This window comes from Plecotus auritus, assembly GCF_963455305.1.
Source record: "Plecotus auritus genome assembly, chromosome: 4".
NCBI lineage: Eukaryota > Metazoa > Chordata > Mammalia > Chiroptera > Vespertilionidae > Plecotus > Plecotus auritus.
This window is the reverse complement of record NC_137775.1, coordinates 20,626,940-20,649,613: the sequence shown is the minus strand read 5'-3', so window position 1 is coordinate 20,649,613 and position 22,674 is coordinate 20,626,940. Positions and strand designations below refer to the sequence as shown.

The 22,674-nt window shown below is 43.6% G+C and overlaps 1 protein-coding gene across 2 annotated transcripts in view; it reads right to left on the bottom strand.

Annotated features, from left to right (window-relative positions):
* LAMA2 (laminin subunit alpha 2) overlaps positions 1-22,674 on the bottom strand; it is a 519,987-nt gene that overhangs the window by 5,393 nt on the left and 491,920 nt on the right. For both annotated transcript variants that reach the window (XM_080664727.1, XM_080664728.1), the window contains 7 exons: positions 21,769-21,945; positions 21,326-21,494; positions 12,743-12,855; positions 12,234-12,423; positions 9,814-9,969; positions 8,320-8,473; positions 1,324-1,454 (listed from right to left, as the gene is read on the bottom strand). In XM_080664727.1, coding sequence (XP_080520853.1) covers positions 1,324-1,454; positions 8,320-8,473; positions 9,814-9,969; positions 12,234-12,423; positions 12,743-12,855; positions 21,326-21,494; positions 21,769-21,945 — 1,090 coding nt within the window. The remainder of the gene's footprint in view (positions 1-1,323; positions 1,455-8,319; positions 8,474-9,813; positions 9,970-12,233; positions 12,424-12,742; positions 12,856-21,325; positions 21,495-21,768; positions 21,946-22,674) is intronic.

Here is a 22,674-nt window from a genome sequence, read left to right as displayed (position 1 = left end):
CTGTTATCGTTGTAATTAGCTAGTTAATATGAATAAAGGAAAGAAAGCAAAGTCACCTGGGAAGCTTGTAAGCATGGTCACCTGGGAGCTTCACCAGGAAACTATAGCTTCACACCGCACACTTCCTCCAAGGGGGACAACCCATCAGAAGTGTGGAAATCTTGGAAAGTTAATTTATTAGTTTGAAGAAGCTCCTGGTTAAAATCCCCGAAGAGTTACCTCGCTGTCTTTTTTTGTTTGTTAATCCTCACCTGAGGATATGTTGCCATCGACTTTTAGGGGGAGTAGAGGAGAGAAAGACAGAGAGAAACATCGATGTGAGAGAAACACATCGATTGGTTGCCTCCTGCATGAGCCCCAACCAGAGCCCGTGCAAGGGAGGAGCCTGCAACCAAGGAATGCGCCCTTGACCAGAATTGAACCCTGGACCTTTTCGTTCGCAGGCCGATGCTCTACCCACTGAGCCAAACCGGCTAAGTTCCCTCACTGTCTTGTTCTCTCTTGCTCCTTGGCCCGCACTCGTCCTTGTGTTTGTGCTTTCTTTCTCCACAACCACATGACCTCACACACAGATGCTGTATTGGACTGTGTTTTAATGTGGAGCAGAAACTATGGGCAGTGGCCTTTATTCTGACCCTGCTGAAGATACGGTTAGTTTTTCCATGTTAGGACAGAGGGAAATGGGACCATTGGAAACCCAGGGGTTTATTTTCCACCCAAATAAATATTACTCATCCTCATGTTCGAGTCTCAGGAAATTCTTTTCCTCCTGACATTGCAAGAACTCTGCTCCCACTGGTAACAGTCCCACTGCAGGGGCTGTTGATAGGCAGCCAAGGAGTAAAGAGGTGTTTATATTGGGTCATCCACTGTAAGCAAATTGACAAACTATATCATATAATATAAATTTATTATAACTTTTCTCTTTTTTGAAATGGTATATAGATGCTTTTAAATAGAAATTGAGACACCAATATGTCCACTAGCCACCTGTTACTATAAGAGGCAAAGACTGATTTTAGACAATCCAAGACCTCTACTTTCTCCCCCACTAAAATTAAGAGTTTCATAAACTGTGTTCACAAAGAGGAGAAGAACAGTAAGAGCTTGAGATCTAAAAGTATTCAGTCCATTATTAGTCAACACAACTGGCTTACTGTAGGATTAGCACATTTAAAGTTTACATTGATCTACAGCATAAGTGTGTTAAAAACACACGATTGAGATAACCCCTGAAGAATGAAAAGATACAATCTAGCTTTCTCTCATTAAAGAACAAAGCTTCATGAAGAAATCAGAAATATGTAGACAGCTGGCACTTACCTTTTCATCAATCATTTCAATACCCATTCCATCCATTTTCTGGCTGCTGATTCCCAGGAGAACCCCGGTGGTTCTAGTTGTGCGGAATTCAAATTCCACAAGAAGATCCAATCCCACTTTGAACCCACCAACTGTAAAATAAAGATTTAAAAAACTGTAGATTAGAGTTTAGGGATTGTTAATTAAAATCTGTATAATGGAACCATTTTATTAGATTTCAATTCAGATGTTAGCCAATTAAATAATTAAGTTACAAACTTTCATATAGCTTGTACTTCCACTATTATATTATATAGAGGCCTGGTGCAAGAAATCGTGCACTGGGGGTGTGTCCCTCAGCCCAGCCTGCACCCTCTCCAATCTGGGACCCCTCGAGGTATGTCTGACTGCCCATTTAGGCCCAATTCAGGTAGGGCAGTCAGACATCCCTCTCACAATCCAGGACTGCTGGCTCCCAACTGCTTGCCTGCTTGCCTTCCTGATTGCCCCTAACCACTTCTGCCTGCCAGCCCGATCACCCCCTAACCACTCCCCTGACAGTCTGATTGATGCCTAACTGCTCCCCTGCCAGCCTGATTGCCCCTAACTGCCCTCCTCTGTAGGCCTGGTCACTCCTAACTGCCCTCCCCTGCAGGTCTGGGCCCCCCACAACTGCTCTCCCCTGCAGGCTTGGGTCGCCCCCAACTGCCCTTCCCTGGAGGCCCGGTCACCCCCAACTTCCCTCCTCTGCTGGCCTGGTCACCCCTAATTCCCTCCCTTGCAGGCTTGATCGCCCCTAACTGCCCTCCCCTGCTGGCCTGATCACCCACAATTGCCCTCCCTTGCAGACCTGGTCCCTCCCAACTGTCCTCCCCTGCTGGCCATCTTGTCATGGCCATCTTGTGTCCACATGGGGGCAGCCATCTTGTGTGTTGGAGTGATGGTCAATTTGCATATTACTCTTTTATTAGATAGGATAGAGGCCTGGTGCACGGGTGGGGGCCAGCTGGTTTGCCCTGAAGGGTTTCCCAGATCAGGGTGGGGATTCCCTTGGGGTGTGAAGTGGCCTGGGTGAGGGGTCTGTGATGGTTTGCAGGCTGGCCACGCCCCCCGGCAACCAAAGCGGAGGCCCTGGTATCTGGGATTTATTTATCTTCTATAATTGAAACTTTGTAGCTTTGAGCAGAGCCAAACCTTCTGCTCGCTCCGTGGCCTCAGCCATTTTTGTTGGGATTTATTTATCTTCTATAATTGAAACTTTGTAGCGGAAGGCCAAGGCAGGCCAGGGCTGCGGGAGCTTGGCTTCCTCCATCGCTGGGGGCAACTCAAGCCTCCTGCTCTCTTCAGCTCCCTGGCTGCCACCATTTTTGTTGGGATTTATTTATCTTCTATAATTGAAACTTTGTAGCCTTGAGTGTAGGCCTGGGATGGCCAGGGCGGCAGAGAAGCTTGGCTTCCCCATTGCCGAGGAAACCCAAGCCTCCTGCTTGCTGCAGCTCCGTGGCTGCAGCCATCTTGGTTGGGTTAATTTGCATACTTGCCCCTGATTGGCTGGTGGGTGTGGCTTGTGGGTGTAGAGAAGGTACTGTCAATTTGCATATTACTCTTTTATTAGATAGGACTAGAGGCCCGATGCATGAAGACTCATGCAAAATGGGCCTTCCTTCCTCTGGCTGCCGGCACTGCCTTCGCTCTGGCCAGAGCCACCTTTCTGCCTTCACTCTGGCCCGGAGCCGCCTTTCCGCCTTCCCACGCTGCCCAGAGCTGCTGGGGCGGTTGGCATGTGTATGCAAATTAACCCTCCATCTTTGTTGGGTTAATTTGCATACTCACTCCTGATTGGCTGGTGGGCATCGCGAAGGTATGGTCAATTTGCATCTTTCTCTTTTATTAGTGTAGCCTAGAGGCCTGGTGCATGGATTTGTGCACATTGAAAGGCAATTAATTAGAAGGTGGCCAGCAGGGTGGGACTGGGTCAGAAGGTCCAGGCACACTCTGGAGCCAATCTCCTGCGGTCCCTCCCAGGCCAGCCGCACCTGAGGTGGCATTGGGGCTCAAGGGCATCTGTGGAGTGAGTGGGTTCCCTCCGGCAGGTGGGGTCCCTTGGCCTGGCCTGTGGGGATTGGGCCAAAACTGGCAGTCCGACATCTCCCAAGGGGTCCTGGAGTGCGAGAGGGCACTCTGCAAAGTTGTTGTCACTTGGCAGCTCCTGTGTTGAGAGTCTGCCCCCTGGTGGTCAGTGCACATCATAGCTACTGGTTGGAGCATCTGCCCCCTCATGGTCATTGTGTGTCATAGCTACCAGACGGATGGTCGAACGGTCGGATGGTAGCTTAAGCTTTTATATATATATATAGATAACACACTTAATAGTTATTGCTTATTTTCTTAGTTCTCTTCTCTCCTAGAATGAAAGTTCTGTGAGAGTAATGACTTTGTATGTATTACTCATCATTTTATCCCTATGCCTACCAAAGTATCTGGCACCTAGTGGAGGTTTAATATATATTTGTAGATGAATGAATGAAGAGCACACACTGAGACTGACTCAAAGAATCTCACATCCAGGTATGATTATGTTAGAAGTCTTGCTGTAGGGTTAAGTCAAGCATTTCAGTGAGTATTCAGCAAAATTTTACTGGGAATTCCAAATGGTGCTACAATGATCTGAAAGGGCTCTAAAGGTCCCAAACATTTTAATAATAAGGAAAAGAATTGCAAGTACAATTTTGAAGGATAATATTCTGGGACATAAATAGACTTTTCTATTTCATCCAGGTAATTTCTCTATAATTTTCTCTATTTGATTCATTGGTTTATTTAATCTTTTAGCAAATATTTAAAATATGCCTCTTAGAAACAAAGTGATTCATTAAGACCAGACTAGACCCTACCAACTGCATGAAGTATTAGGGAAGAACTCATGGACAGTTTATTCATGTCTTGTATTTTATTTGGCAAGAAAAAAAATTCTGTATGCAAACACAACTGTCTTCAGTGAAGAGTGGCAGCTATTATTTTATTTTATTTTTTAACATTGAAGGACTCTGGAGAGTCCCTGTATCATTTATTTTATTTTATAAAAATATTTTTTTAATTAATTTCAGAGAGGAAGGGAGAGGGAGAGAGAGATAGAAACATCAGTGTTGAGAGAAAATCATTAATCGGCATGCCCTGCACTGGGGATTGAGCCAGCCATGCCGGCTGGGCAATGTGGAAGTCTATTATTCTACTGAGAATCTTGATGGGTTTGGATGGGTAAAAGTGGGTTTAGAGTGGGTGTTAAGAGTAAAGGATAGGAAAAGCTGAGTTGTTTTGCAAGATGAAATAGGAAGCCTTTGTTCCTGTTCCTGGGAGGGAGCAGTAGGGAGAAGAGAGAAACAATGCAAGGCAGTTGAGCTTGAGAAGGCTAACCCCTATTTTGTAAAACTACTGTTTGAAATTCTCTGCTATTTAGATAGTCCCTTATTCTGTAAAGTCAACTCTGCAATTTTTAGACAGCCCCTTATTCTGAAAAAATAACTTTGTTTTCTAGCCTGCTTGAATAATGAGGAAGATAAATTTAGCTGTCTGACCTTGTAGGCCAGAGACTAGATACTCCCGTGCTCTCATGCCATGCCAGATATATTTTTTAATTGAATAGAACTGTGTTGTTTTCAAGGCCACAAGCTTCCAGCGAGATAACCACTAAGCACACATAGGGCTGGCTCTTTAATAAAAAGAAAACTTCTGCTTGTGCTGGCCAGAATTTGAAAGACATTTTGCTCTGGGACCACACATAATGATAATAAAGTGTAACTCCATTTCTCTAAGCGTTGCTTGGTTTTTCTCCAGTCTTCTGTAACAAGCTGAGGACAGAGAGAGCGAGGAGGCCTTTAACGCCCCAGTGACTGGGTGACGGGAAAGCTTTTAGGGACAAAGATGTCAAAGGTTTAAATTGAAGCTGTATGTTTTCTGGTGACATAACCTCTTCTGACCACCCAGGTCTTATATAGATTGTGTGTGGAGGGGATGGCAAGTCTTGTTAGAAACTGGGGGAGGAACTAATTATCTGTTCTAGTTTGATCCAGAACCAAAGTGCCCAGGCAGCATGGCAAGTCAATCTAACTGCAGGAGCTGAAGCTGAAGTTTGCCATCAAATCTGATCAAGAGAATGCTGGCCATCTGTGAATTTGCAGAAATCTTGGGGAAGGCTTTGGGCTTTTAAAGTACATGGAATTTGGGGTTCATCTTAACCCACAATGTTTCAACATTTAACATTTTCTGTTTTCACCTATGCTCTTTGTTGGAAGGCCCTGATCTTCTATGTCTGACAACTTAGGCCTGTGAGTGTTCAATTCACCTTTTTTAAATTTTTAAAATTGATTTCAGAGAGGAAGGGAGAGGGAGAGATTGATAGAAACATCAATGTTGAGAGAGAATCACTGATCGGCTATCTCCTGCACGCCCCACACTGGGGATCGAGCCCACAACCCAGGCATGTACCCTGACTGGGAGTCAAACCGTGACCTCCTAGTTTATGGGTTGATGCTCAACCACTGAGACACACCGGCTTGGCTCAACTCACCTTTTAAATTCTCACTCAAATATCAGTTTCTCTGTAAAACCTTTCCCCCCAAAATTAATCTTTCTTCTAAATATTCACAGAACCTGCATGCATGTCTTTTATAGTTTTTATTCATTTTTACTTGCTTTCTTGTAGTTTATCCTATCTAATAAAAGAGCAATATGCAAATTAACCATCACTCCGCTACACCCACAAGCCATACCCACTAGCCAATCAGGAGTGAGTATGCAAATTAACCCCAACCAAGATGGCTGCGGCCACGGAGAGAGCAGGAGGGAGGCTTGGGTTTCCCCAGCGATGGAGGAAGCCAAGCTTTCCGCACACCCTGGTCGGCCCAGGCCTCCGCTTAAGGCTACAAGTTTCAATTACAGAAGATAAATAAATTTCAACAGAAATGGCTGCTGCTACGGAGGGAGCAGAAGGCTTGGCTCTGCTCCAGGCTACAAAGTTTCAATTGTAGAAGATAAATAAATCCCAGATACCAGGGCCTCCACTTGGGTCGCCGGGGGGCATGGCCGGCCTGCAAACCACCACAGGCCCCTCGCCCAGGCTACCCCATGCCCCAAGGGAACTCCCACCCTGATCCGGGACACCCTTCAGGGCAAACAAGCTGGCCCCCACCCGAGCACCAGGCCTCTATCCTATCTAATAAAAGAGTAATATGCAGATTGACCATCACTCCAACACACAAGATGGCTGCCCCCATGTGGTCAAAGATCCTGCCCCCATGTGGACAAAGATGGCCACCACAAGATGGCCAGCAGGGGAGGGTAGTTGGTAGGGACCAGGCCTGCAAGAGAGGGCAGCTGGGGGCAATCAAGCCTGCAGAGGAGCGCAGTTAGGGGTGACCAGGCTGGCAGAGGAGGGAAGTTGGGGGCAAACAGGCTGGCACGGGAGCAGTTAGACATCAATCAGGCTGGCAGGGGAGTGGTTAGGGGGTGATCAGGCTGGCAGGCAGAAGCAGTTAGGGACAATCAGGAAGGCAGGCAGGCGAGCAGTTGGGAGCCAACAGTCCCAGATTGGAGAGGGTGCAGGCTGGGCTGAGGGACACCCCCCCCATGCACGAATTTCATGCACTGGGCCTCTGGTAAACATATAGAATCTTATCTATGGACTAGAAGCCCGGTGCATGAATTCATGCATGGATGGGATCCCTCGGGTTGTCCTGCGGGGATTGGGCCGAAACCCACAGTCCAACGCCTCCTGCAGCTCCTACCTGCAGCTCCTGCTCATCCTGGCCCCACTGTGCCTGCTGTCAGTCCTGATCGGCAGAGGCTCGTGCTGCCACAGCAGCGCTCGCTAGCTTTGAGCCCTGTGTCTGGCACCTTCCCAAAGGGGAGTGGCCTGCAGGATTGGGATGAAACTGGCTCTCCGACATCCCCCAAGAAATCCCAGATTGCGAGAGGGTGCAGGCCAGGCCAAGGGACCCCACTGTTGCATGATCAGGGCTGGGGAGGGGCCACGGGAGGGCTCCAAGGCGTGTCTGGCCCATCTCGCTCAGTCCCGATTCACTGGACCCCAGCAGCAAGCTAACCTACTGGTTGAAGCATCTGCCCCCTGGTGGTCAGTGCATGTCATAGCAACTGGACAACTGTATGCCCCCTGGTGGTCAGCGCACATCATAGTGAGCAGTTGAGTGGCCTTAGCATATCATTAGCATATTACGCTTTGATCGGTTGAAAATCGACCAGTCACCAGATGACCGGACACTTAGCATATTAGGCTCTTATTATATAGGATAGTAGTATATTCTTGAAGAAAGAAACAGCGTCTTATTTATTTCTGTTGCCCATGATGACCTTTACATATTATGTGCTTAGTCATTTTTTTTTTCCTAACAACAAATGCATGTGACTGTGGTAACCATGGGTCTGGATATTACATCTTAATATATATAATGCCATATCTTTTTGTTATTATACAGAATGTATTTCATATTATTCTTTCAAAATTGTACCTTTGCCATAAGTGATTCGGACCTACACTGGAAATGTTCATTGAAAAGGGGGAGATACTTAAGGAAAGATACTTAGGGAAAGGTGTCAGTCGTTGATCAAGTAATAGAGCCATGGAAGGAATTGAAAAAAGAACTAAAAATGTTATCTCCATGAAGGTAGACAGGGAACACTTAAAAAGTAGATAAATTATATGGTATAAACAAATGAACCTTCTTGCAGGATTATATTTATTTTGCCATTATTGATCGCCAGGGAAGGAGATGAAATAAAGTTTCCAAGTAGTCTTTTACTTTACTTTTTCTATTAGTTCTTATCAGTATCAGTTACATTAATCTTTAAGAGGCATTTTTATTGCTTTTACAGGCTTTTATTCCTGGTTTAAATAAAGGATGTTAGTTTAGGATCCCAGGGATGTTCATGCTTCCACACAAGCAAGACATTAATATTTGTACCTAATTAATATTCAACAGGAAGCAAATGAAAGCACCTCACCTGCTTTGGCAAAACCTGTTCCATCAAAATATGTGCCTTTCTGAGCATTTGCAAAACATGTCCCAACATGGAAGCTGGAGGTTGGCTGCTCCAGATCCACAGGGGCCTCTGCCATGTGAAGGTTCCTGATGCAGCCATCGATGCTGTAGGTCACCTGTGAGTCAGGTCAGAAGAAACAAAATCAGGCTTTGCCTCTACATGGAATGCAATCATTTGTGGGGTGTTCTAAGCATGTCATCACCAGCCATTTGTCTTAAAGCACCCCCAAATTGCCTAAATCTGCATTCTCACCCCAAGCTTCACAGCATGAGCCTGGAATATGATCATTCTGATATTCTAAATACTGCATAGAGCGATGGGCTCATATGGGTTTCATAACTTTTAATTAGCCTATATTTTTACTAATAATTTTTCAACCTTACTATATACACATTTTGCCATAACATGTGTTCAAATTCTGTTTGAAAAGATAATTAGGTTTGGTTCAGTGTTTCTTCCTTATGAAAACCTAATAAAAGCCATGAACCCTTTCCTAAGAAAATGCACGTACACATAAAACTTGAAAGTCTGCATGAAACACCCAAAGTTTAGGGGATTATAGAAATCAATCAATCATTCTCGGCTCCAATGTATTTCATCTGGTTTCAGGGATGCACTTTAATCACCCTTGCCATGCTCACTTCAGATGCTCTCATCTGATGGGCTTGGGTAGCATATCCAACCTCTATGAGAGGAAGGCAATGCTGACCAACCATAAGAGGAGCCATGATGAACCATGGTCTTTGATGAAGGTCAGCTCTACGTTATCATGTGTTCTGATTTGAGCATAGAATGTATCACATTTGTATGTAGTGTGTTTTCTAAAAACACAAATCTCCTGTGCTTCTTAAATGAATGCTTTCCGAAGCAAACCAGGACACACAATCTAACAAAAACATTATATTGTAAATATTGATCAACAAAATTGTTCAGATTTTAAATTCTGAATCCTGTATTGGATAACTGTAATCTAAATACTGCATCTCTCAATGTTTGCTAAATCTCTAGTTTTGAAACAAACTCTCAATACTATCTCTATCATCCTCCTTGTTGTCCCATGCTTTCTATGTGCTTGGGACTCCTCCAAGCACCTTAAATATATTAGTTCACTCAACCTTTACAGCATCCTCGTTTGTTTGGTATTATTATTATTCAATTTTACAAAAGAGGAATCCGTGTCAGTGAGAGATTAGGTAAATTGCTTAAGATCACACAGCCAATCAATAGTTAATTAGGCATTCAAACCAGGGGAGTCTGACTGCAGGATGCACGCTCTGTCCTGTGATAATGCCTCTCCTAGTCCAATGTGTCTGGAAGACCTTCCATCACTTCTCAGAAAAGATGATTTCCTGTCTCATTCTAAGTGGTCATTGGCCAATGGGACCTAATAATTAAAAATACATCCATGACTCAGCCAGATTATTTAGGCCACAAAGAAACAAATTAGACACTTACGGGGCCGATTCTCCGGGTAGTGTAGTTGATGGGTAGCCCACCAACATACAACATTCCCACCACATCCAGGATGTCAGCCTTCTTGGGACTGATGGTTCTGTTGGAGGCATCGTCTACATAAAGAATTCCTTCTTGCTTAATTCGAGTAATCTTAATCTACAACAAGAAGAGGAGCCATCAATGCCAATCATGGATACATTTCAAATATGCAGAGGGGAAGACATGAGCGCTTGAAGGGTATTCCTCAGGAAAAGCAAAATAACTAAAGGCCTAGATGTGCTAAGCCCATCATTTAAGGGAAATTAAACCTATTTTATAGAATATCTCAAATTCTGTGTGTGTGTGTGTTTTTCCATTACTGCCATCTGGGAAAGAGCACACAATCTTCCTGGGTGAGCTTTAGATTGAAGACTCTTCCAGAGGCTGCCAAGTAAGCATGTTGTGAGGAGCAGGGCAGATTGAGAGCCCTGTCACGATTCCGTGAGCTGCAAAATCCATGTCTGTTTTTAAAAGTGCATTCGTTTGATTGAGCAAAGCCTGGTCTCCTCAGCACAATTTCAGATACGCTGCATCCCTCTGCCTAACAGGCCCTCTTCCCACGGAACTGATGGGAGGGCAGAGCGTCCAGGCTACACCACTGTTTCTGTAGCAGCTGATGAGCGCAAAGTCAGGAGGAAGATAGAAAGTCGGCTGATGCTGAAATTGCAGCAGTGGAGTGAATTATCTTCTGGGATAGAGTGAGAAAGGGGTGTGAAGACTGGCTCCAGCATAAAATCCTTGAGTCTGAATTAAGAAAAATGTGCATGGAATCCTGTGAAAAGCTGGGGCGGGGGGCGGGGGGAGCAGGAGAGGGCTAGAAGGGGTCAATGGGGGAAAAAGAGGGCTATATGTAATACTTTCAACAATAAAGATTTTAAAAAAGTGAATCTACATCAGGATGAGAAGAATTTAGGACCTCATTTTACACTTATTCTGTTTTGGGGAGTAATTAAAAAAACCTTCAAAAATAAAATCCTTTCTTAATGTGGCTATTAATTGTATTTAAACTTTCTTAATCCCAGGCTAATTGTGGTTCAACAATGTCTTTTTCTCAAGTGTTATATTTTATTATTCTATTAGCCAAAGATGAGAATATACCTCAAGAAAACTGCCTTTATAAACAACAATATTTGCAAGTAATAAGCTCCCAAGCAAATATAAAGATTCCACTTTTTAATTTCCAAGATAACAAATTGGCTGACATTGCACTTTTATTATATATTTTTAGGTTCTCTGGCTTTTTAAAAAATATTTTTATTGATTTCAGGGAGGAAGGGAGAGAGAGAGGGTGATAGAAATATTAATGATGAGAGAATCATTGATCGACTATCTCCTGCATGCCCCACGCTTGGAACAGAGCCTGCAACCTGGGCATGTGCCCTGACTGGGAATCGAACCGTGACCACCTGGTTCACAGGTTGATGCTCAACCACTGAGCCATACTGGCGGGAAGGTTTTCTGGCTTTTAATATGATATGCTAATCATACAAAATGTTAAATGAGCATTTGACAAGTCCAAGTATGTCAACATATAAAATACACCATCTAATAACGTTATACCCTAAAATTTAACATTTTATTGCTCTACCTAGGGAAGCTTTACTTAATAGGCTATCACAGGTGCAGAAACAAACTCTGAGTTTTCATTTTAATCAGGCAGTATATTATCTACTTGTAGTCATGCCAGAGAGGTAAGCTGGCAAATGAGCCTTCTGTGCCCATAATAGTACCAGTTTCTGGGTGTAAGGCCAACGTTTTAAAAGTTGTTCCAAATGACTGTCAGTGGAAATGATACCCTGGAGCCCTTTAAACATGATACAACGGATTCCCAGACTCTGGGTTTTTACAGACCAGTATGGGGTGGAATAGGAGGTGGAATAAGTCTTAAGGCTCATTTTAGTATTGCCAGCTTTTAAGTTTGCCAAATATAATTTCATAAAAGAGAGGCCATTTTGCTACCTTAAGAGTAGAAAAATATAATCTCAGAATAAATATTATTCCTTTAATTGAATTCGTAGTGCTTTATGATTAACATGCCTTATTGCCCAAGTTTCCCACTTCCAGCAGCGAGAATGTCTTCAACTTCCTGGCCCTTGTCTGTGGGCAGATGTTTGGGAGGCACAGCTGTATAGCAATGATGGGATCTCATAGCACTGTGATGAGGCATGTTAAGTGGTCAAATACAAACCTACCCAGGTCGGATCACATTTCCAAGGTTGGCAGTCAAATACAGCACTTGCTTTATTTTTAGCCTTGGCTGAATTCCAGGAGCACCAAGTCAATGTCTGCACTGGCAAAATAGTACTGGCACCAGGGGAATGCCAAAGGCTGCCAGCGACTACCCGCCCTGCAGGGCACTGCCAACATCCTAGGACTGTTACCTTATGCCACTGGCCATTGTTGATTTTGGTGGGGATCATGGTGTTGGTGTCGCCACTTCCTAAGTCATAACTAAAGTAGGGAAATCCGTTTCTCAGCTGGACTGTAGCAAAATCGGCATGATTGATCCGAGCCATGTAGAAAAGCAAGCCTGATTCAGCCTCCGTCCGTACTTCAAATTCAATGGTGAGCCTGTGAAATAAAGGCATGCAAAGTCAAACAGGAGAATGAGAGCCTTCTTATTCTAAGACAGAGTGGCATCTGAGCATGAGTAAGTTTTCAGACAGGACAGTTAAACCTTTCCCAAGCTGAGGACTTTCCAGGTCTGCTGATTTCCTAAACTGGCTCCTCAGGCACCGACAAATAGAATTCTATTCTCTACTGTACTCAGTGAATTTAAAACAAGCTCACCTCATTTATTAATAAATGCAGCTGATTAAACCTGAATAAATGCAAATACTCAGTGCTTCCATTTATTGCTTCTTGCTTCATACCGCAGAATAATACATACCGGTTTTTAACTTTGGTGTCATCAAATGCAATTGCAAGGTGACTGTTTTTCGAGAGCCCAAACTGCTTGCTTCCCATCAAAAGAGCTGGTTCTGATTCTGCAACACAAGGACCCTGTAAAATACCAAGAGAGAAAGTGAGGAGATTACGGGCTTTGTTCTTAAAAAAAGTAATACTGCTAATCGTTTCTTATATTTTAGTTTAATGTTGTCACATAATCTTTTTAAGTTCCTTAAGAATAAAAACATTCTCTCATTCCTCTCTGTATTCTGCCTCATAGCAGGTACTTATTATTAAACATTTGCCGAATGGGGATCTATTTTCTTATATTGCACCCTTGAATTGCCAAATGAAAATTCAATGATGAATTCATGTTTTCATTACCCTCTAAAGAAAAATACTGTTTATATTTCTGAGAAAACTGGCATTCCCTTTTCAATTATGAAGAGTTTTATTCTTAGAAGATCGAACAAGGAAAATGAAAAGCTGGCCACAAACATGTGTTCCGTTTGCCCTCCCCATATCTATCTCTCACTACATTAAATTTTCTTGAAAATTATCTGTCTACTAGAAGGTTTCCATGAATTTAGACTTTCAAGATGGTGTCAGGCCATTCAGGCCCTTAAGCAGTTGCTAGGCAACCCAGCACTTTTTTAAAAATGTAACCCACCAAACACCATTTCATCTGCCACTGTTCAAAGATCAACTTCCTGGGGCGCTGATGAGGGAGAGCTGGGTGCAGGGCCAGCTTCAGAGGGCTGACACCCACACGTCACTGGGTTCCATGCTCTGCTGTCACTAACTTGAAATTCTTAATAATTTTTGAACAAGGGGCCCTCATCTTCATTTTGCTCTGGTCCCTGCAAATTATAGAGCCAGTCTTGGCAGGGTGGACCATATTTGGCTGCTGTAACCCTCAGCTCAATAGCTAATCAAGGCCCCTCAAATTACCAAGCCACCATTCCTTTCTCTTCTGTATTTTCACAAAAGAGCTCATTGCACAGGCTGCTTAGGAAGTCTTTTAGAACATGCAGTCCAGGAGATAATAAATAACCTGCACTCTCTCAACAACGCATCTGTTTTTAAGATCTGCACTTAATAGCTCTGGATGGGCCACTGCCACCGTGAGCGCTGACTCAGCATAGGCTCTCCAAGGGCCCAAGGCAGGCTTCTGAGGCAGAGTGTTCTTTCCAAACAGTGCACCTCAGAGATGACTCATCTGCACACAGGACATTTTCACTGGATGAGGAAAAGCCTGGCTCTCTGTGCTCTTGGGCACAGTCAAATGGAGCACTCTGCCACAGCAGGGAAAAGGCGTTAAGTGTTCTGAAAGGCTATAAAATTGGTCCTCGTGGAAGTAGTACTTCCCTTCCTGCTTTCCAGGAGATGCTCAGTGACAAAGGGCAGACTGTTGCTGACATTTACACAGATATGCAAAAACCCAGTGGGAAGACCAGCAAAGCGCTATTTATTCACGCAGCGGAATGGCCTCTCTCAGAATCAACATGTGGCACCTTTCTTATTACACTGACTGCAAAACGAGCCCAAATGAATAGCCAGGCTTTGGTAGCTTAATGTCTCAGCCTTCAATGACGCTATTAGTACAACTGGAATCATTTTTCATCCTCTCACGATATTTTCTGTACAGAGAACCATCACTACAAACACAAGCAGCCTGCAGTCCTCCTGAGAAATCTCCGAGCATCCTATCTGGGGTCCATCAGGGGCAGAATGTGACTAAAACATCTCTAAACCCTCAGCTCTGAAAACTGAGGGATGACAATGGTCAATGGATTCTGAGGAATTAAGAACCAACAATGTGCAGCCTAAAAGAAAACCATCGGCACATTATTTCCATGTTCTTGTAACCACTGCGGTCACTCATCTATTTACTACAAATAAGTAAAATAACTTTCTAATATAATTTTTTAAATTATCAAAGTGGTGATTGTAAAGATTAGGTATTTTATTGGTCATAGCTGTTCACCACGAAGACCCTTTGTCTTTGTATGTTTAGGGCCTTGTGGCCAGGGCACCATGATGACCTGGCTTGCTGGTATACCGGACAGGCATGTCCAACACTGGTCCTGAGCTGAGCAGAAAGCAGTTCTCTGTCAATACTATCGTATTTTCTAAATAATAATAAAAAAAAAAGAACGTGCCAACATTATTTTAGGAAAACCTTTGACCAGAAAAGGATGGCGGTTTGGTAAGCATTACATGACACACCGCTTGACATTTAGGAAGAAGAGTGCCTCTTGGAGGGGTCCTGCTTCACTGTTGCAGCAGGCGGACCTTGAGCAGCAACGGCAGCAGAGGCTAATAACAGTGTTCTCAGATTGGCCAGTGTTGTAGCAGAGTGTGGGAACGAACAGATCACTCTAGTAGAGAACCTCAGAATCTAAAGCCTTTATGTACATTGTTTGTTAAGGACAGCCATATGGATGTTTACTATCATCAGTTTGCAATGGGATGGATACTATGGATATTGCTCTAATCAAACTTCTATTACCTTCCTTTATAAAACTGGACTGAGCAGGGCCCATCTAAGGGGGTTTATATGGACCTTCTAATGTTTTCGCACAAGTCGATGGGCCTGGATGGCGTCTGCTCTGTGTCACTTTCCCCGGGGTGAATCTGAAACCAGGGACAGCAAGCTTCTAGCAGTCGGTCTGCCTGCTGCATCCTTCTCCCTCTGGCCCCTCAGAGGGCAGAACTGCTCACCCTGACTCTCAAGGGTCTTTTCCTTCTAACCTTTTAAAGGGGAACTTGTAAGATGGAACAGAAAGCACCCTGTGGTTTCCACAACCATAAAATGACCTTGTCATTAAGGACATTTTCAACCCTGTTTCCCATAGAAATCTAGGCTAAGAAAGAGGGCAGGAGGGTCTTCTAATTTTAAAGAATAGTTATCGCATGATGACGCTTCCTGGAACCTCCAAGCCAATGTGAGCTTGAGCGGAGGCATCATTCTTATGGATGAGATACTGTACCTGTGTTATTTGGGAAACACTGATCTCTGAAATGTGTTAAAACAACAATGATAATAAAAAAAAAATTCCCTGTCAGGAGAGGCTCATCAATCTCAACATGTTACCATCCTGCCACCTAGTGGGGACTCTTTAAAGTACCACGAGTCCATGAGGAAAAAGGTGCTAGGAAAGGACAGGATCTGCCTGCTTCCTGTTTGTCTCTGCTGTGCAGGTGACAAGTTGTGGACAGACAAGAGTGGGGCGGGGAGTCTTAATGTGGCGGTTGCCTGTGGGTAGAGCAGTGGTGGAGAGGGTGATGAAGGAAGCCACGTGTGGGCCAGGTGAAAGTGCAGCTGATTAGCAACGGAGCGAGAACACCTTCACCCTCCCTTTGTCACTCATTTAACTTTGGGTCAGGATAAAGCAGTGGTCATTCCAACTGCTGGCTGTGGGGTGACATTTGGAAATGAGTTTTGGCTTCAGGATAGTATATGACTGGTGGATATGCCTTCCTTGTGTTTAGATCGGTACTGAGCAGAGATTTAAATTGCATTTATCACAACTGGCACCTTTGTTCTTGAAAGCACTGAATGACAAATGATCATAAAATGGCATCTTTTTTTTGTCTTCACGAGTCAATAACCCCTGTAACAAATACGGGCTAAAACCACATGTGAGAAGTTGGGTGTTTCTTTGAGACGATCTTTTTTTACAGATGAATTCTAAGGGGAAGAGACTTTTTGAAGCACTGACTTCAGCGTTCTGAAATATAAAATCCCCACTCAAGCTGTTTACTGAGAAACTGAATATGTTAGTTCCCTGCACATGAGCTCTTTTGGTAAGTACTGGGCATTTGCAGTAACATTTACACACTAATGCCTGAATAGACTGCTTGCAGTATAGAAAATGTGTATTTCCCCTTTAAATACATATCAGTATCCAATTGATTTATCCTTCAGCTTGGACTGTACTTAGCTTTTAAATTTGTAGCATTAAAGCTGCTGGAGAAATAGCTTTCTTTGCTCTATTCTTTCCCTCTCTGCTCACTTTTTCCCCTCCAACTCTCAAGAGCCCTTAAGAGCACAGGGACTCTTGATGGCTACTTAACATGGCTCTATTAGTGCTCATGTTCTAAACTAAGTTCAATTTTCTAATAAAAACCAAGTGAAAAAATGCGGTCAGCTTGTTGTATACCGAGCCATGCAGGCCATGCAGGCATATACTTGCAGAGAGTTTGTCACATTTCGACAAATATCAGTCATTCTACATGTCCAGTCTCTTATTTACCCCTACCCTTTGCCATCTTCCATGAGAAACATCCACAGAAACAATATGTAGAAATGTTCCCTTCAGCACTAAGTGGGCTAAAGAATAAAAGAGAGTATAAAGAGAAGTTGCCACCACACTATCAAATGAGATGATACGTGTAAAATGCTCTCTGGTCTATGGTGTTCTGATGGGTGTTTATAATAGGATTGACATAATCTATTTCACAGGGCAGCGATTTCTCAAGATATTCTTAAATTGTCCTATAATATGGGAACTGTCCTCATGCTGTAAGTTGCTGGTAGAAGGTGTGTGATGGTGAAAAGAAGAAAATGGTCTGACCGGTGTGGCTCAGTGATTGAGAGTCAACCTATGAACCAGAAGGTCACGGTTCAATCCCTGGTCAGGGCACATGCCCAGATTGCAGGCTCAACTGTTAGTAGGGAGCATGCAGGAGGCAGCCAATCAATGATCCTCTCTCATCATTGATGTCTCTATCTCTATCTCCCTCTCCCCTCATCTCTGAAATCAATAAAAATATATATTTAAAAAGGAAGAAGAAAATGAAGGAACTGAGACTAGGAGATGGTTCCTACCAATGGTGCTAAAACAAACAGGAGACTCACACACAAGCAGTTCCCACTTCAGGAATTAAGTCATAAGTCTTAATTCTTAAATAAATTCTTAAATATAAACTCTGACTTAAAAATGTTTTCCTCTCTTACATAATGTCATAAGTATGTCATTATTTTATATTGTTTCAATCACAAGGTTTTAAATATAAGAGTGTGGTGACATTTAAATTTGCATTTGATGGACCTGTTTCACACTTGCAGGTACCACTAGCCATTTTGTTTGGATGGAGTTTAATGGTGTCTCCTGCCATGCTTCCAGTGTTCAATCTTAAAAGCCAGTAGGCTCTATTTGCAGCTCACACTCAGCACAGATCTTGACTGACCTCCACACATATTTGCTTACTGTGTGATTTATGTTAATATCTCTTTCTCAAATCTCTTGCTCTTAGCTTCTCCCTCTCTCTTTATCCCTCTCTCTGGGTAGCAATGATGAGATCTTATTCACCTTTGCATAAATATTTGTTATAAAATAAATTGTCAAACCTTTAACTTATTTTATTTTTCAACTAGAGGTCTGGTGCATGAAATTCATGCACAGGTAGGGTCCCTAGGCCTGGCTAGTGATCAGGCTGATGGGGGCCTTCTGGCTGCGGTTCAGAGCCCTCCTTCATTCCATGCCGCCCCCTGGTGGTCAACACACATCATAGTGAGCGATTGAACTCCCAGTCTCCTGGGTTGAACTCCCAAGGGGACACTTTGCATATTAGCCTTTTATATATATAGATTACAGTTTACCTCCAATATTATTTTGTATTAATTTCGGGTTAGTTTAGCATAGCGGTTAGATAATCAGATACTTTACAAAGTATTCCTTCTGATATTTCTAGTACCCACCTGGCACCATACCTAGTTATTACAATATTAAAGACGATATTCTCTATGCTGTACTTAACATCCCTGTGAATATTTTGTAACTATCAAATTGTACTTCTTAACCCCTTCACAGTTTTTACCCAGTCCTCCAACATCCCTCCCCTCTGGCACACATCAGTCTGTTCTCGGTATCTATGAGCCTGTTTCAATTTGTTTACTTTCAAAGGACTTCCACATGTATTATCTCATGTGATTCTTACGGTAACCCCTTGTGGTAGGCAAGGTAGGTGTACTATCCACATTTTACAGAGGATTAAAATGATACTTGGAGTAAATGACTGGTTTTCCTGAAAGATCATCATTTGGCTTCTCATTTAATCAGTGTTTCTAGAGACAAAGAGCACACTTCTTTACAGACCTACCTATTCCATCATGCAAACTAAGGAAGAGAATAAAACATTCAGGAGTTTTCAAAATCTGCACTCCAGCTAAAGCTCAACCCATCCATTGGGAAGTATTGCAGATATGATGCATGTGTTGTCAGAGTGTAGTGAGAGCCGCGCTCTCTGACACACTAATGGAGAGGATGTAAATTGGTATAACCTTTAGAAAAAGCAGTTCAGATGTATGTGTTGAGAACCTTAGGCATATTCATCATTTGGCCTCATAATTCACTGCCTAAGATTCTATTAAAAAAAGATAGTTTTTCACTATTAAAAAAAATCAGAAACAGAGAGAGAGAGTTTGTTGTACAGTGTTCAATGGAATAGAGTTTCTAATAGTGAAAAACTGGAAATACTATAAGTGGCCTACAATGGGGAAGTAGTAAAACCAACAGTAAAGATAGAGTGTTGCAGTGATAAGGAGCCAGACTCTAGAGTCAGACCCACTGGAGCAAATTCTTATCCTGCTATTTACTGGCTATGTCAGTGAGTGGGTGAGTTACTTAGGCTAACTAGTTCTTATCAACACAACTGAAAATGTGACTATATATATATATAGTGGATATATATATATCCACTAGAGGCCCGGTGCACGAAATTCATGCACGGGTGGGAGGGGTGTCCCTCAGCCCAGCCTGTATCCTCTCCAATCTCGGACATCCCTCTCACAATCCAGGACTGCTGGTTCCTAACTGCTCGCCTGCCTGCCTTCCTGATTGCCCCTAACTGCTTCTGCCTGCCAGCCTGATCACCCCTAACCACTCCCCTGCCAGCCTGATTTATGCCTAACTGCTCCCCTGCCAGCCTGTTTGCCTCTAAATGCCCTCCCCTGCAGGCCTGGTCACCCCTAAATGCCCTCCCCTGCAGGCCTGATACCCCCCAACTGCCCTCCCCTGCAGGCCTGGGTCACCCCCAACTGCCCTTCCCTGCAGGCCCGGTCACCCCCAACTTCCCTCCTCTGCCAGCTTGGTCACCCCTAAGTGCCCTCCCCTGCAGGCTTGATTGCCCCCAACTGCCCTCCCTTGAAGGCCTGGTCCCTCCCAACTGCCCTCCCCTGCTGGCATGATCACCCACAACTTCTCTCCCTTGCAGGCCCGGTCCCTCTCAACTGCCCTCCCCTGCTGGCCATCTTGTGGTGGCCATCTTGTGTCCACATGGGGGCAGGATCTTTGACCACATGGGGGCAGCCATCTTGTGTGTTGGAGTAATGGTCAATCTGTATATTACTCTTTTATTAGATAGGATAGAGGCCTGGTGCATGGGTGGGGCCAGCTGGTTTGCCCTGAAGGGTGTCCCGGATCAGGGTGGAGGTTCCCTTAGGGCGTGGGGCAGCCTGGGCGAGGGGCCTGTGCTGGTTTGCAGGCCTGCCACACCCCCCCAGTGACCCAAGTGGAGGCCCTGGTATCTGGGATTTATTTATCTTCTACAATTGAAACTTTGTAGCCTGTACTGGAGGCCTGGGATGGCCAGGGTGTGCGGTAAGCTTGGCTTCCTCCATCGCCGGGGAAACCCAAGCCTCCCTCCTGCTCTCTCCATGGCTGCAGCCATCTTGGTTGGGTTAATTTGCATACTCACGCCTGATTGGATTGTGGGTGTGGCTTGTGGGTGTAGCGGATTGATGGTTAATTTGCATATTAATCTTTTATTAGATAGGATATTAACTTTGTTATGAAAATTACATATACTATTGAGTGGAAATTGTTTAGGTAGTTGCTGGCACATAGTAAGCACTTAAAAGCAGCCATAATGACCATTGCTATATAGTAATTGTGTCGTTTATGAAGTGCTTAGTATATGCTAGGCATTTAACAAGCATTATCTTTTTAGACCTGCATAACAGCTCCTTGATGTATGTGCTGATAAATCCTCACTGTACAGATGAGAAAACTGAGGAATACACTGGCTAAGTAGATTTCCTAAATTCATACAGATGGTAGGAAGAGTGCTGGGATTTGAACTCAGGCCATCAGACTCTGGAGCCCATGCTATAACCAAGGATATTCCACTCCCATACTCTGAAATACTTTATGTGTCTCTGTATGTGTGTGTGCACGGGCATGGACACATACAGATACAAATGCTTATATAGACAGTTTTGATCGTATATTGACAATTTTTAAAAGCAGAATCCAAAACTGAGATCTACTATATAAAATGTCAATAGGTTTTCCTCTGAAATGGTGGTATTATAAGTGGAGTTTATTTTTGATCGATCCTAAGACATTTCTATGCTTTCTCACTTTTCATCTGAAAACATGTTTCATTTTATAAACAGGGAAATGAAAGGAGGACAGATGTTGAAATAAAAGTAATCCAGGGAATATATAAGGAAAATAGGTTTTCATAGGCAGGTTACCCATCCTCTAATTGTGGCAATAAAGAATAGTAAGTATTTTGAATAACCTTCTTTCTTAAATGACTAAGAATTAGGAAGCAGTGGGCTGTAAACACTTACATGTGCCACAGCTGGGGTGCGGGTGGAGAAGGCTGGGGTGGGAACTGGCTCTGGCTGGATGACTGTTTCAGCTGGAACCCCTCCATCTTCATCCTCTCGGGGTTTCTGATGGGCACAACGGCCAATGTCTGCATTTTTGAAGGATACAGGCTGTGCAAAGTCCATGGGGCTAATGGAACAGGATTAAAATTAAATATTTTCTTATTTTACATGGTCTTGTTTCCTTATAATCTAATCAAATCCTCCCTCCCCCTTTTTATTGGCCCTCTGTCCTCTGTGCAATTTTTATAATTTAACCTGAAACTCTTCACTGTTTTCTTCAGCCCACAGTTTTGGACAGTGTGGATGCAACAGTGATTCTCTCTCTCTTTCTCTCTCTCTCTCTCTCTCTCTCTCTCACACACACACACACACACACAATAGTAGCAAGGAGATTCACTTACACAGAGTTAATAACAAGGTTCCATACACAGCCTTCAAAAGGAGGAATATTTCTGAGTGGAGAAGGTTGAAATTCAGGTGGAGCGCCACCAACGAAAAGCTTTTTAACTTCAATAGCTTGGTCTGCCGTCAGGTTTTGCATATGCCTTCTGTCTTCATCAACTTGAACAGTAAAGATGCTGGTAAAACATTTAAAAGAAACAAGTATAAAACACAGAACGTCCAATACAATTGAATACCAAACTCTTTCACTCCACCCTCATCCCGCCCTCCTGTAGCTTTCAAGTGAGCCCAGATTTGATGATTAGGTATTCTACATTGAACAAATGATACCGCTTCTCAGGCTCCTATCCCTCTGCCTCCCTCGTTAACTTCTCCCTGAGTGTTTACTTAAAGGAGGCAATGGTGTAGCTACCACATTAGCCTCTGGTGGCATTGACAACAGTGGTCTACAGCCCAACGCATGAGCGTCTGTTCTGTGTAGCGATGTCTAATTTGATAAGGCTCGGTGGGCTCAGCGCAGCACGGGGTCACGTTTCATTTGGCTATTTCTTGGTTTGTGCTAGCTGTTATCTTCTTGCTAGGGGACAAACTGTACTCCTGGGAGCTTAGATTGCAGGAATCAACAGCAGACACTTACAGGACATTTTAGAAAGAATGTAGCTGCTGGCTTTTGAATAGAAGAGGCAGGCAAGAACACCAAGCTAATTGTTCCTTGTAATGATTTTTTCCCCCGAGTGGCTGTTTCATTAATTTCCCTAATTTGCTTACTAGAGATAACTCACATACTACTAATTGAGAACCTCATGCTACTTGTTCACCATCCTTGAATCCTGGGGCAAAGAATCAGAAAGAGACAAAGAGTTCTGATCATGAAAATGACCAAAGCATTTTCTCTTTTGTTCTAT